The following is a 16565-nucleotide window of genomic DNA, read 5'->3' on the forward strand; positions in this document are numbered from 1 at the left end:
TATGATTTATTGTACAGGGCATACACCTTCCCTGTGGAATTAAGCACAAGGGTATATACCCAGATCATCAAAGAGGTCAAATATCTATCCAGCCAACTGATTTCAAAGAATGGTATTTATGTTGATACCTAATTTCTGAATTTTTTGCCTACACTGATTTTTGTTTTCCTTTCTGATTATTATCACACAAATCTCACAGGCAAGACGGTACCACACGAGTACCTCATTTGTAGCTGAAAAGATCTGAAAATGGCATTTAATCTTCTCAGAGAAAAAGCACTTTTTGAAATGGTACCTGAAGATGCCACTGGACATTACTGACATCTTATAGGCATCCATACGTCTTAACTCCCATTATTGCCTTTGGAGTAAGTGCACAATGGTTTTACAACTGGGAGACAAGTAGGTATTAACTTGGTAGACAAGTAGGTATTTCTGAAAAACCTAGCCCCAGGACAGCAGAACAAGTTTGGATTTCTTCCTTTACCATTGCCCAGGTCTGGTCTTTCAACAGACAAGCATCCCACCGGTTTCCTGCACTTGAATTTTTAAAACTAATTGATTGCTAATTAAAAGCCAACTTAAAACTAAGAATCTTTAAGCAGTACATTCCTTAGAGACACACAATTCACCATGCAAGGCATAGTAGCTGGAATTACAAAAAGCAGTTAAGCTACTTAAACTCACTCCTGACCTGTTGAAAGGCCACAGGATAGCAAACCAGTATCTTCTTCCTTGCTACTCTATTTCATGGATAGCAATAACATACAGAAGGTCTTGTATTCATGGATCATATGGCACTCATATACCCCCTCTATGTGCCAACCTACATAGAGGTGGCTGCTATACAGTTAGTCATGTGCTGCACTGAGTTTCAAAGTCAAGGGATTTCTTTCTTTCCACCTGAAAACTGTATTTGGCACCACAGCAAATGGAAACTATTTATCAGTTTGTCCAAAACAAACTTCTGAGGCTGCCCAGCACCTATCAATACTGCAGGTTATAGGACAAAACCTAAATGATCACAGGTTATTGACTCAATTAAACAGCAAAGAGTCCAGCAAAATTATAGAACAAGATAAACTTAAATCATGAAGGAGGTGGACTTGGTCTTGGACATCAAGATAAACAAAAAATCCCATCAGAGCTTAACTGATAAGCAGAAGACAATAGAGCTAAGTCATTCCTGATGGCTCCATTTTAGGTAACATAGTAGAGGCAGGGATGTGTTTAACCTGTATATTCCAGTCTTGATCTTACACGTAAAAGCAAGCACTGTGATGATTTATACGGTCCTTTCAACAACACAGTTAACAGGGTGTAGATGAGAACAGGCTGTGACCTCTGTGAACTACAAGAGTGTACAATTTATCATAAAAGCAACTTCCAAATTCCATGAAAACAAACTTACATCTTCAACCTTCTTCTTCCCTCAGGGGCTAGTGTGAAACACTTCGGAGGTGGGAATGAAAGGCATGAAAGGAGGTAGACATTTCTTGATGCCCCTGCTTATAGCTAATATAATTTCTGTTGGTTTTGCTGTGATTATGACAGTTAGGAAATAGGCGTTTTGAAAAAGCACGTGGACATGGTATCTAAATAAGTTTCTGACCGGCTTTTGGGAAAGAGTTCCACAGTTTCATTGCATGATGTGGGTATTTCCTTTTATTGGTTTTATGTGCTTCTTTTCAGTTTACTTGAACATCAATTTATTTTCACCCTTTTTGTATTATAAGATGAAAAAGATCTATAGATTGAATTTCTCTATCTGAAACTTATACTGCTAACAGTTAATTTCCCATGTCTGAAATTCTCTCTATTCATAATGTGCCTTAGATATAAATATATTACTTCATTAATGATACAGTGTTATGGAACAACTACAAACAAATTCACTTTTCCAGAGCAAGTGAATGGTATAGGTCTATGGAAAGAAATTTAATATATAATATTTTTCCTTCGTAAAGCCCAACAGACATGAAAAATCTTGAAAGCGTCTTAGTCCAACTGATTTTTTGCAGGTCAATTCAAAAATCAGACACTGCTTTGTGTGCACTAGAAAGGAAACACCTATGGCTTACCTGCACAGCCCAGAGGTAGTCCAGACGCAGCTTCAAGTCCACCTGTCTGGAATGCAGTGCCAAAGCACAGGAAAATAGCAAAATGGCTAGTATTGGTTCATAGCCACGCATATAAAAGGAGCCACCCCTTGAAAAGGAAAGTAAATGGGTTATTCCAGGCTTTCTAATACCTAACACTTCATATTTCTAGTATGAAATCTTTAGTTTAGAGCATGTGGGTACCCCCTAATTGCTAGCCTTTTCCAAAGTGGCTCACATACAGGCAGGGAGAAAGGCGAGAGTAAATCTGATCACTGCATGAGATCAATGTTCAACTTCTTGAGGATTTTATAATGCTATACATTACTGTGATGGGTGCATGCTTTTAATTAGGGAATACAGTAACACTCAAAAGCTTAAATACCTTGGAACTGTTGAGGGCTGCTGAAATAGAGAAGTGCAGTTTTTAACTGTGTTTTTCTATTTCATATTATAATTAGACTGCAGTGTGTTCAGCTGAGGTATGTTAGCATAAAAGTAACAGAATAATGGGAAATAGTTGCTAGTTCCCAAAAGCTGATCTCCTGTTGATGGGTATTTCTAGAATCTACAGCTGCTGGGTACAGGATGGCTTAAGTATTTCTTATGTTCTACTGAGTATATAGCCCAAAGCAGCACTGAATTCTAGAGAGTAATTCATAGATGAGATGTCATAGCTATCTATACAGAAACACTCATTGCTTTAACTTTGCAAGATACTTACCCCACTGCTTTTCTGTAACCACTGAGTTCCAGAATAAGTATGTACAAAATCGTAACAAAGAGCAGGAGAATCATTTTTGGCAAGGAAGATACACGCAGAAATATTGCCAAGGTGAGAGTCCCCACTACGCAGGAAAGGAAAGCATAGTGAGCTGTGTCACATGGGAGTTCATTCATTGTTTTATTTGTTCCACCGGGAGAAATGATAACTATTGAACTGCTGGAATTGGTATTCCAAACCCAAGGCATACAGCCGACCTAGAAAAGACAGGAGAGGCAAGAAAGGCAGAAAGTTAAATATGAAATAAAAGAAATGCAGCTGCTATGGGGGCTGACTGTAGTTCTCTCCTAATTGGGAAAATATGGCTGTGGTGTTCCCATCCACCTCACTGCTCCAAAAAAATCTCCTGTAATGTTTTACTCAGTTTTAGGTGTGGGACACTCTTTATTCATTAGACGCCAGTAAGACCAACCGATTAAAATCTGGGTTTAGATGAGTATGTTCCCTCGTAGGGCTCAAACCCAGGAGATTCTCAAGCCAACATATTCCTGCAAAACTGAGGAACTTCAGTAAACATTTTATGTGGCCGTGTGGGTGAGAAAGGTTCTTGCACAGAGCACAGAAAGAAATGTGTTTACTTTATTGACTATGCAAACTGTATCAATTTCAATTCATCAAGTATGAAATAAAACCTATTTTAATCTTTGATTGAAAACATGAATAATTTCTTTTCTCCACCTCAGAACTACTTCCACGATCACATAAGATTCTAATACAAGACCTCATCTAGAATTATCCCTGTCATTTCACTTACCCAAGGACTTCTATTTCCTCCCTAAACTGGGAAATAAATGGTTTAGTGCATTTCTTAGGGGCAATTTGAGGAAATAGAGCCTGCTTCCTCCAAAGGCAATGTCATGTTCACATCTCAGAGCTCAAGAGGAATATCTGGCAAACAGTGCAAGTCCCTAGAGCTCCAGTTTTAATTGCACTCCAACCTTCACCCCTTATTTAGGGAGAGGAGAAAAATTAGCATAAATGGGGAGAGTGGGGTGGTAGTGTGAAATTGATTTTAAAAGGCACTATCACATAAGCCCTGCCCTCCACTTAAGCTCCTCTTTTGAAGTGTGTTATTAGACCTTTTTATTTCATCCTAACCACTGGTAATGAAATTTTATAGCATGTTGTAAAATAACTGACAACCTGAGAGGTGATTAAGCAATGTATTTTACAGGGGGTTGTAGTCATTTGAAAAGATGAGACATAACAGATAAAATGTGAGTTAAACTCATGGTGGCTAACATTATGAAATGAGATGAGAGCGAGTGGAGTGAAAAATCTGTTTAATGTGATTTTATTCAATACCCTTAAAAATGCTCTTCATACTAAACTCATCCAAAACCACAGGCATACATGATGGCTTCATAAACGTGTGATTCATCCAGGAAAACAACATCTGCCCTACAACTAGGAGTGAAACCTCAACACCTAGCTCCTATGCTAGCTAAGAATTCTAGAGCCATCCCTTTGCAGGAATTTATCATTCCAAATTAACATTTCTCCTAAGCATTTCAATGGTTACAGGCTATTTTTGCATCAATAAAGGATAAAGTTGTATTTGTGGCCTATTCTAAGTTGTAACTAAATGATCACTGTCCTGTTGGAGGCCAGAACCTACAGTCTGCATTCTTCCACTGATATTCAACGTTGCCTTAGGCCTCATGATTTCTGTTTCTCATTTCACCATCTTTAAGTGGCAACAATAGTGCTTGTTTCATTTGGTCAAAGTGTCACATCTACGGGGACTGATCCCCAATGGTTCCATCTGTCAATTTTCACCTCAATCCCAAAGTCAGATGCACAGAACTTGCTGAGATGCTAGCTAGCCTAGAGGTGCTGTACGTATCTGTGCCTTTTAGGCTTACATGCACATTAAGAACCACATATTTGTCTGTATGCCGTTAGGGCTGTGTGTTACTCACACAACTAATGTTCAGTATTTCTTGGTACCTCTTAGAGCACTGGGATTTGCAGACAAGGGATCTGTTGCCCATTCAGTTCATGTGGATCAGCTTGGTAGATGTTCTCAGAGCAGGTCAAGGGATGAGTGAATACAAAATAAGGGGCTTGGCATCTCAGTTAGTACTGTGACATGCTCATGAAATCCCTGTCTTCCTGTGGGCAGAACACATAGCCTAAATTCCACAGAGAGGCATGATTTGAGACATCTGCCTCCTCAGCATTTCCAATTGTGTTTAGTGTGCTATTTTTGTGTGAATCCTTTCCTTTGGGTACCCTAACATGTTTAATTCATCAGCATTAGCAGCCAAAATGCTGAAATTGAGTGCTAGGAGTTTGACAAGGCAACTAAATGCCAAACTCTTCAGTGGAAGTTTAAATCCCATTTGACATTCAAGTCTACCATGTAGAACTAGCTGCTAATCCACAGTGAAAGAAGCTCAATTTTCGGAAGTATTGAGCAGGTTCATTTCATACAAGAGAAGCTTCCTAGACTTTAGAGGTGAATGGATCATATAAATAGCACAATGTAAGCACCTCTTCTAGTTATGCAACACTGTCCATATTTTAAGATCTTGTTATCTTTTGTGATTTGCCTGGACAAAAAATATCTCCTTGTTATCGCACGTAAGGATGTGCTGTAAGCTGCCACACAGAAATAAGTAATGTTGTTTGACACCATGCCTTGTCTGTCACAAGATATTAGCCATTGAACTAGTCATCAAGCCGAACATTTAAAAATAGCTTTCTCACAAAGTACATGACATCAGCAGACTATGGGATACTAAGGTTTGATATAAAACTTTCTATAGATGTTGACTTGCTATTATCTGTGTAATTTGCCCATAGCTTTGCCATTCCTAAGTCAACAGCCTGACTCAGGGCAGTGAAAGTTCAAATTATAGCAAAGGGCTTTAATTTTGAAGAAACATGCTCTGGAAGAATGAATAAGGAAACGAGTAGGAATTCACCAGACAAGAATACGGTACATGTTTAATGGATCTGCACCAGGCTGTTATTTAAACAGAATGCTAAATTAAGCGATAATACTTGATTTAAATACTCACCACGCATCCTTGAGCCACGGAGTATATTAAGATCACAATAAAAATACACAAAATGGTACGAATCTGAATTGTCAGGCACCCTGGAAAACACTAGGAAATAAAAAAATAAAAAGATTTATAGCTGTACATTTAAAAGTATGTATTTCAAGTTGGGCTGTTATTTTTTAGTAGTCTATAAAAATAAGAGAATAAGGGATACGGACATTTTGCCTGCACTGTGAATTACAAAACAAGCATGTAGTTATTGTGTACATATGCTTTAATGGTAATTGCATTTCGGGTGGTAATAAATGTGAAATTATTATTATTATACATTATTTCTCACTGTAATTAAAACTCTTTGAAAGGTTAGTAGGATGTCTGCTCACAATGCAAATAATAAATTAGCATGGCATTTGATTTTGTTCTCATGGGGAAAATCCCCAAAGCATCTTTTGCCATGCAAATTATCAGCTACAAACAGTGATCCAAGACAACATGCTGTGGTAGCGTAGAATTTGGAGTGGTATTTGTGTCTTCTGCTATAATAGTCATGTTAAACGCCGTGGTAGTTTTAATTATCAGGACTCATTTAAAATATTGAATTTGTCAGGGCAGAAAGGGCAGTAGAGAACAAAAATGTCTGGTGGAATGGAGTCCTGTGAATCTCTTCGTCATCTTCAGTTTTACGCTGATGCCAGCACTGCACAGTGTGACTTGCTTGCTGCTTGTGAACCTATATGGAGCCAGTGACAGAAGGTGAAAGAGGAAAAACAGGTCTGTCAGGCTCTAGTACTTATGCTTGTTCCAGTCATTCTGATCTACCGTGGTTTCAGTGAAAGCTGCTTTCCTTCTTCTCCCCTTGTACGAAAAATGTTTGAGGCATCTATTATCTTCTGGACCCACAATACGTGTTTCAGGCAAGACGTCTTGCAGTGACTTCAAGGGGCAAGAACTAATGACAGGAAACAGTAAGATTTAAATTGGGAACAATCTTGTGTCCCTTAAAACAAGGGGGCTCAGACTTATTAAGGCTGGATTTGACTTAAGATAAAATGAATCCAGCAAACACCCATTTTTTTGAACGAGTCACTAACTCTGAAAAAAAGCTGTTCATCAAAAGCATAGCTTACAGCAGGTGGCAAAGTACCCATTCAGTACCCTTCCTTTCACAGATCCAGGGACTTTTCATCGGTATGTGTGACCCCAAAGAAAACACAGCAACTCATCAAAAATAAAAAGCACGTGTGATCTGCAAATACATTCTGGCTTCAGTAAGGATTAAGTCCATGTAAATGCAGGTGGGAAAGAATCAATGGAATATCAATAGTAGATTTATATTATGACCTGAGTTGATTTGCTACACCAGAAACCAGCCTAGCTATTATTCAACGTCAGTAAAGAAGATTGGGATACCTGAGGTATATCACCCTTAATAAAACAGTGAGTATATTGTAGAACTAGAACCTTGCTTTGTAAGAACCGCACATTGAAAAGCTGTGTCTCAAGGGAGGGGATATAGCAGTGTCTAAAATTACGCTATGAAAAAAGAGACAGACTGTTTCTGCATTTATTCATCACTACCATATAGCTCAGGTTGGAAGGGAACTCAAGGGACCCCAAAATACAGAGCTGGCTAGTCCCCAGTCTGTCACTGCAGAGGGGTTCTTCCTTCTCAGGGCCTGGACTTCATTGTTTATCCATGCTGTATTTCGCAAGACTCCTGTTGGCCCGTTCTGCCAGCCTGTCTATGTTCCCCTCAGTGGTCATCCTGCCACTGTGTTGGTTCTTCCTCCAAAACTGGAGTCACTAAAAACTTGACATGAGTATACTCCATGTCCTTCTCCAGGTCACTGATAAAAATATGTAACAGGTCCCAGGAAAACTCTTATGGTACCCCATTTATTACTGGCTTCCAGGTAGAGTACGACCATAAACTGCTATGCTCTGAATGTGATCATCCAGATGTTTTTTTACCTGTCACATTGTCTACCCAACTAGACCAAATTCCTACAGCACCTGAGGTGGAACGTGTGTGTTTTTATCCATATAAATAAAACAGAAAATGATTTTGGTTGAAGGAAACCTACATATTCCATTAATTCAGTCTGCAACCAAGTAAGTTATCTACTGTTTGTTGAAGAGAAAATGCCCATAGGCTGAAGATAATGCTGCACGTTTAACAGTGATAAAGCAAAATGCAGATTCAAAGACAATGTGTTCTGACACATTGCACAGACTTTTTTTGTGTATGTGTGTACAGGTTCTAAATGTGGACACATTAGGCTTTGGGTTAAAAAGGAAAATAAACCCTTGAAAGGTTAGAAATGAAACATGTCTGAATTAAAACTCTGACTGACACTTAGAAGATTTATTCTTCTGACCTTTGGTCATTCTAAGATTGCATCTGCTATTTTCTGATAGCATTGCATTTTTGGCTTCTTTTCCTTTGTTTTCTTCGTGGAACTTTTATTAACTAAGTAAGTACTATCAGAGTCACTTGTCCAGTGTAAAATAGCAAGTAAGTGCCAGAAGACTGAATAAAATAGGAGAATGACTGGTTTCAAATTCTCTATTATACATAGTATATTAATTATCTTTTACTTATCATATAAAACAAATTTTTACCATAAAATCCCAAACTGCAATACTCTGACTTTTTGTATTTCTTTGTTTTTCTGCTGCTGGATTTGATCTGTAGGTACTGAATCTCTAGAGGAACCTGGAACAAATTAATATTCTGTTGACTGCCAAAACAGCTGGAACAAGCCTTAAGTTGGCAGTAGCCCCAGGGAAACGCCACAAAGAGGAGCTATTTCCTACAAACTTCATCTGCGTTTCTACCATCCATAGACAAAACACACAACTACCATGCCTTTATGAAACAAAACAGATCATCCAAGTTACTCCCAAATAACTGTGTGAGTTTATCAATAAAGATCTGCTGTGTACCAGATACTCTGCTAACACACTGTTTATGTTGCCATGAAAACAATTACTTTCCTCCTGCCAAAAGCTAATTTTTCTTAACTGGAAATTAGTGTGTGCTTATCAGCAAAGCTGATTAATGGTGTATTTTCTCCTGATATTTGTCTGAAAAGGCTAAATTTAGATTAAGCCACTACAGATTTCTTTCATCAGAAATTAATCTGCAGATGCTATATTCTGATCTGGCAGACCTAGTTCTCTTTTACAACAACCAAATGTCCTTCTGCATCATTACTGTTGTGAAAATGCAACGCAGGAGAATTAATCATTACTAAAGGTTTTGAAAAGGCCAAGGGTTGCGTGTGCAAAACATTGTGCTTTACCATCAAAACAGCTGCTGCTTTGGCAGGACAAGTTTTGAAAACAGAGGGGAATTTAGCAGGACTTTACACCCAGATACCAGTTTTAATGGAAGAGGACACTAGTGTGCTCCCTAGTCAGAAAGAAGAAAAAGTCACGTTACATAGCAGCTGTTTACATGAACACTGGAACGATTTAGTGGCTAGAGGTAGGTGGTTCAGGGGAGACATAGCAAAAAAGACAAAAAGGATAGCATTAATGGCACTGCTCTAATGATTGCTAATGTGAAAAGTCTACTTTCGGGTGAACCATCTTTGCTTTGAAGTGCCCAATACATTACTTAAAGATGAACTTGAAAAGCACATAATTTCAGACTCTGAATCTGTGAAGCATGTGCTGATGCCTTCATATTCCAAATGACAAACCAAGCATAGCCACCAAAAGGAAGAATAACCATGAAATCTTAAATAACTTACTTGTACTCGTGTGACATGTAGGTACATAATACAAGCCACTAGGAAGCATATGCAGAACACCAGGAGAACAAGAACTACGGTACTCCTAGAATCAAAACACAGCAGAAGTAAAGCAATGCAATCAGTACAGGGTGAGAACAAACAGCACAGGGTCCTTCTGAAATGGTGTTTCGGACGAATGGTGACAATCTCTCCCTCACCCTTCCTGTAATACTGTTGCAGAGGAAATTTGACAGTGAAATGCATTGCTCTCAAGAATAAGAAATCAGTAAATGCTTTTGTGTATAGTGCTCACTCTGACCTCAGCAAGGAGATCAAAGCGCCTCGAAGATTCAACTGTACGGTGTATCAGGAGAGACACTTTCTAATTGTAGGCTAATGCAGAATATTCAGCATGGTAACTCTTATAAGTGGAGTGTGCAACCCAATTACTTGGCCTTGGCAGCTGCGTAACAGTTACCAGATGCCTTTCCCTTCTGATCTTTCCTTCTCAGAGACTGAGAAATCAGTCAACTCAGTCACTTTACCAAGTCAAATAAAACCAGACTACACTGTGATCCCTTCTTCTAATGAAACAGAGCAACTCCCTTCTTATGAGTCTTCCTCAATAGACAAATCTTACTCTTCACAAAGATGCCGCAATAATTATTTTAATTCTTAATCCTCCCTCTTTTGATCTTTCCAAATAGGCTTGCTCTTCCTGAGGAGAGGGGTGAAGACCAAGCACATCTCTCCTCCAGAAAACCTGTGCTATAGGAATAGTACTTTATGGATGTCAGCAAGCTGGCAAAAAATCAGTCCACCAGTGCTGGTGCTTTGATTTATGCTCAGGGACAGCCTGGCCCCAAGCCAGCTATGGAACCAGGGCCACTTGAAAGGAGCATAACATGATCTTCACACCTTTTCTAGTCTTGTAAGAACAACCCAGCCAGTTCAGAAGACGTGATCCATGGCTGCAGGCATACATGCGCCTTGACCACCACTGGGGAAAGATTGCTAAACTGGGTTTCTAACAGTAGAAGAGTGCAATTCTTTTGCTGTAGAATTTCTCTGTATTTGGCTTTGATTTAAAATCGATGTAATAATTCCCAATACACAAGCAGGTAAAATGTTGTGGTATAGTATGTATATCCAGAATAGCGAGATGACTCTAGTTACTGTCAGTGTGGATTCCGAATACAAGTATTAATGGTCCCCATGCTCTCTTGTGCTTTTGGAGAACTGGCTTGCATTCAGAATGGCAGTATGACAGAAAATAATGCAGGCGACATGAGTGAAACAGCGTCTTTTATGGCAGCAACAGCCATGAACCGACACTAGTGCTGCATGGGACCCTGGCAGAGATTTGGGTTGCCACAAGTAACAAAGGGCCACATGTTTTTTTAAACATAAACCCAGTATAAGACACCAGGAAAGTTCATAATCAGGGCTTTGAGTGGCTACACTGCGTGTATGCCTCCAGAACTGCACAGCTTAGGTTGACAGGAACATAGCCTTACTTTCACCAACTCCACCTGGGGATATAAAATATGTTGTTAGTTGAGAAGCTGTTTCACTCAGATGATCACAGGAATTGTGAGAATGTTGAGACCATTGCTTTCTGTGTCTTACAACATTTTATTGCCTCTAGATTTTGAATGTCCTCCTTGAAATATTGTGATTATGTGTCAAACACTGTTACTATCACTACTCCCATTACAGTATCACATTAAACTTCTTGTCTTTTGCATTCTCGTCATACTTATAACTGCTTTGGCAATCTAAAAAGCAACATAAAGCTCCAAGTTCTGTGGAGATGGGAAAATTTTCAATACTTCCCAAGTTTTAGTCTAGCTCATGGTTCCATCTGTGTAAGTGCAGGGAATGAGCCCAAGATGACTAGTAATTTGGTAGCATGAAGCCACCACCAACAGACATCGTAAGAAAGAATTTAAGACTATTGACTTACTATTCACCTACTATGGGTGGCTTTTATAATTAACACAGTGATGAACCAGTCCATCTTCATGGCCTTCAGTGGTCATATTCTGCTGGAATTTGTGTGTCTGTCACATCAGAGCTTAAATTCAATCTCTGTCCTGCTGTTTTTTAAGTGACAGTACTTTTTGGAAAGGTTACCAACTACAGTACCATATGATTCTTATAAATTCATTCTAGCTTCAACTATACTAATGAGCTTTGTCTTTCCTTGTTCTAAATTACCATGTACTGCAGCTGGGCTATACTTTAGAAGTAGGTGAAGGAGTTCTTAGCTCTGCTCCAATTAGTCAACAAAGGTGGTTAGTCTGGAAATTACATTATTTTTATAAGTGACTTTGAATTCTTCAAATGAAACGTATTATATAGCAAATTTAAATAATAATTATTACTATTAAATTAAAAAAGGTGTTTCTCAAACTTGCAATTAGAAATAACAGAATATAGGAGTAAGTGTTATTCTGACAGGATTTGTGAGTAGAAGAGACCAGAAATTATAATGGGATTTTCAAAAGCATTATGCTGTGGCCAGTTTTATGCCTAATAAATCCTAATTAGTGAAAGTGAGTGAAGCTGATTTTAAATGTTTTGATATTCTCACCTGAAGAAGCTTATTACTAATCATTTTTATATCTTGAACACAACCGTATCTACTTCTTATCACCCCTAGAGTTGAAAGTCAAGTCTAATTAATTTTTTATTTAGCAAGCATTCACACAGAATTGACAACGTCTGAATTAATCACTAAGCTGTATCCCTCAACAATAGGCACCAGACACCCCCCCCCCCGATCCATCAGGAGTATTTGGTTATACCTGCTTTAGTGCAGTCAAGGTCTGACTGCAACTCACATTGGAATGGCCAAGCCATGCAGCTTGTGTAGTGATAAGCATTGTTACCCAAAACCTCAATGCAGGCTCTAAATCTGGGTTGAAAACCTGGATTGATACTTCAGTGCTTAGTTCCCATTAAGCTCTGTATATGTTTATCTATGTGACTATTAATACCTGAAGCACCTTCTCCAAAGCCAGCACAACTGTAGTGCAGAAATGCTTTGAATAAGTGTGGAAGATTTCAGTAGGTTTTTTTTTCTACGTGCATCTCCTTCTTCCCAGAAAAGAAGTGGGAAAATTGTTTTAAGTAGGATAGCAAAATGTGTCTCCTTTGGACAAATAGAAGAGAGAATGGCTAGACTAAGGGTACACCAACAGGGAATCTCGTGTTTGAGAAGATAGCAACCTGGGTGCTAATTCCCATTTCAAAGACATTAATTTTTTGACCTCGAACTGATGCTTGAAGATGTTCCACTTTGAATTATAATGGGAAAAGACAGAAACTTACTGTGGTATTATTAGCAGGTAGACAAGGCCAAATAAGGCAGCTAGAATTAGTGAGAGAACTACAGCACTGGTAAAATACTCATCCTGAAGCTGGTGGTACTGTTAAAGAAAGGAAGAAATGAAGACAGTGAGCATTTTATACACACCCAGCCACCCAGGTTTTACATTCTCAGTAGGAAAGAACTACAGCCTGAAGTAAAATAAGTCCCTACCCTTTGTACAAACCTACAAATAATCATTGCTTAATTCACACACACACATGCACAAACCAGGTGTGTGTCTACACGTTTTCCTTGACAGACTTCAGTTTCACCTGCTCCTGTTGGCCTAGCTGTTTAGTTTTCACCCTGTAACTACTAAATCTGGGTTATGCTCAGACATAAGTTCATTGTTTGGAGCAAAAAAGATTCACTCGTTTTGAACAAGGAGGTGGCACTCCACTGATTCATCACAAAAAAAAAAAGCCAAACCCCCCTTGGTGCTGTCCTCAAGGTGTCCTGCCACCTTAACTACTGACCTGGATTTCACTGGGATAATTTTGCTCCCAGCAGCTGGTGCAGTGCTGTATTTTGGCTTTAGTCTGAGAACTACACTAATAACACACTGATGTTTTAGTTGTTGCTAAGTAATGCTTACCCCAACCAAGGACTTTTCGGTCTCATGCTCTGCATGTGGGGCACAAGAAGTCAGGAAGCAGCAGAGACAGGACCCCTGACCCAAACTAGCCAAAGGGACATTGCACACCACAGCACATCATGCCCAGTATAGAAACTGGGGGGAACTGGCTGGAAGGGACTGATCGCTGCTCAGGTCGGGCTGGGTATTGGTCGCTGGGTGGTGAGCAACTATAGTGTGCATCACTGCTGCTTATTGTTGTTTTTTCTCTGAGTTTTCACTCCCTTTTTGTTATCTCTTCTTTTTATTATTATTACAATATTGTACTTTATTTTAGTTATTGAACTGTTCTTATCTCAACCCATGGATTTTACCCGTCTTTTCCAATTCTCCTCCCCATTTGATTGAGGAGGGGAGTGAGCTATCTGGTACTCAAGTTGCCAGCTGGGTTTAAACAGCAACGGCTGCTCAGGACAGGACACTAACCGGTGGGTTGGAGGCAGCTGCTAATGAGAGACACAAGCTCAGTTTTGGGTAGTTACTGCCCTGATTCCACTAAGCCTCAGTCCTTACAACAGAACACTTTCCAGGGGTGGAAACACGGGTCTTTTCTCAGAAAGATCAAAATTTCAATCTCATTTACACCAAAAGACTTTCTTATTTTGAAAGAAAACAATTACCAGTAGATAATAAATCACTGTGGAAACTTGAAACCAAGGTTAATTCCCAAGACCTATAAAAAACAGAGTCCAATCTGGCACACAGCCTTCTGACTTGAAACAGCAGTGGCATGAAGCCTTAGACTACAAAGTGACTTAGAGTGGAAAAATACATTCTACTGCCAAATTAATCCAAAATCCCTTTAGCTTTTTTAAAAACATAAACCAAAGGCTTTTATTTTTTCCCAACTAAAACAACTTGGATTTACAAACAAAACCCGTGCAAGGTAGGGACAGCTCTACTTTGTTAGGTTATATGCACGCTTATAAGCCTGGAGTAAGTCCACTGCTTTCAGCAAAGTCACACTGGTGTAAGATCACAACTTCGCACAGAGATTTAAGATTGTTTTTCAAATTTTTTTAGGATTGATGGGATCAATAGTTATCAGGCTACTTATGCAGAGGGAAGCATCCTCCTGTCGTTAATGCTTCCCCAGAGCAGATGAGTCAGTAGGCAGCCACATTGCCATGAGACAGCATTAAACCAGTGACACACATCAGGCAGTCTGGAGAAGCAAAAGTAGGGCCAAAACACAGGATGTGTAACTTTATGGGGAAGGATCTCAATTAGTAGAATGATACTGATAGTTCTTTTTATCCCCTCTACATGCTTCCATAGAAGGTGGAGATGATGTCTCCCTCTTAACTGACAGACAGTCCAGATAGCGAGTAGAATATAAATATTGTCTAAAACCAAACAACAAACCAGTGCTAGTTGACTCCTGGTCAGTGAAAGCAGTAAAAGATAATTGTAAGCCCCCTTACTTTATTTTCACGCTCAATTTGCTTGTACTTCAGGGTGAAGAAGTTCAAGTCAGCCATCTCGGACTCAGTTTGCCGGGCCTCTATCAAGCGGCTGATGTATCTGTTCACTCGAGTTCCTGGAGTGTTGTACACAACATTGGTAGAAAAAGAGGAACGATTCCTGAGTTTTTCAGAGGCCGTCCTTAGTGCTCTCCTCTGTAGCACAGATGAAGAAAGAAGCACAGATTTTAATGGTACGGTTTTTCATTACTGTTCATATTAGCTCAAGCTCACAGCCAGGATGAAGAACTCCTTAAGCAGAGCAACGATCTCCATGTGATTGCCATCTTTTGAAAACACCTTAGCCAAAATCCCGATCTCACTCAAATCAAGGAGAAATTGCCCACTGCATTCCAGGATTTCAATCCTCATCCACAGAAATTCTCTTCACATACTGCCCTAACACTTCCCTGCCACTGAGCAAATAATCCGTTTCATCCACAGCAGTGTGACTTTCCCTAGAAAAACAATTAGAGTATCCTTTTTCTAATTGAAGACATGGACATCGCGAGGACAAGACAGCCAGGCTCTTCATGACACAAGAAGTCTGACTGTCCAACACTGTCTAGGTAAGAATATGCATTTTGAAAAGGTAAATTTCTTTAACCTCTTGCACAAAGACCATGTGTGACTTCAGAGGGTCTGAAATCTCAAGTGTTCCTATTCCTAACTTAGCCAAGTGGCTCTCTTGTTAAGACCTCTTGGGTATGCCTTAATTGCACTCGCAGTCCAGATGGAGCACTCCAATAAATTATCAGAGCTAACCTGTGCCTAATTGGGGTTAATTCCTCCATGGCTGAGACAGCACAACTGACAAGATGATCACTCCTTTGCAGTGCAAAAGATTTATCACAGAGAGTATCTGAAAGGGACTTGACAAACAATGTCTTACTCTTCACAGAGAGCACTTAGAAGATGGTGAGCAGCTTCTCAGCCACACTGGTGGTAACCTTCAGTCGAAGGCACTGTGATGTGGAGACACTCAAGGCCAGGCTGGATGTAGTTCTGGGCAACCTGATCTAATTGAGTATGTCCCTGCTCAGTGCAAAAGATTGAACTAAGAGGAGCTTTGAAGGTCCCTTCCAACCCAAACCATTCTATGACTCTATGATCTAAACCATTACAGCTAGATCTTTACTAGTATGACTGCCCATGCCTCAGCACACTGAAAGGCTTAGAGCCTTCCCCAAATACTCTTGTAGATGCAGCATTTTTTAAACATGGAATAAGAAAGATGTAGGCCAATCTTGTAAAAGAAAAACCAGTCATCTAATGGTTAGCACACTAAGTAGGAAGAGACATCACTTGAATATCCTTTTCACCTCAAAAGGAGTCAAGCCTAACTTCCCTGAAGAGTTTTGACAACCAAACTCAGACAAGTTGTACTATTTTTATACAGCTAAAGGAATACTTTTTTTGTCTAACATCTGCAGAGTCCAGGAAGACAATTCAAACCGT

General features: G+C 39.5%; 1 protein-coding gene across 1 annotated transcript in view; it reads right to left on the bottom strand.

The window, feature by feature from the left end:
- The window catches only part of ADCY1 (adenylate cyclase 1), a 142973-nt gene that overhangs the window by 16500 nt on the left and 109908 nt on the right, over positions 1 to 16565 (bottom strand). Inside the window, exons 9-14 of the mRNA XM_061464595.1 lie at positions 15069 to 15263; positions 12971 to 13068; positions 9653 to 9737; positions 5910 to 5999; positions 2824 to 3080; positions 2082 to 2208 (exon numbers count right to left, since the gene is read on the bottom strand). Coding sequence (XP_061320579.1) covers positions 2082 to 2208; positions 2824 to 3080; positions 5910 to 5999; positions 9653 to 9737; positions 12971 to 13068; positions 15069 to 15263 — 852 coding nt within the window. The remainder of the gene's footprint in view (positions 1 to 2081; positions 2209 to 2823; positions 3081 to 5909; positions 6000 to 9652; positions 9738 to 12970; positions 13069 to 15068; positions 15264 to 16565) is intronic.

The sequence above is a fragment of the Pezoporus flaviventris genome, unplaced genomic scaffold (genome assembly GCF_033815535.1).
Source record: "Pezoporus flaviventris isolate CSIRO_AGI_PZ_B2104156 unplaced genomic scaffold, CSIRO_AGI_Pfla_v1 ptg000037l, whole genome shotgun sequence".
Classification (NCBI taxonomy): Eukaryota; Metazoa; Chordata; class Aves; order Psittaciformes; family Psittacidae; genus Pezoporus; species Pezoporus flaviventris.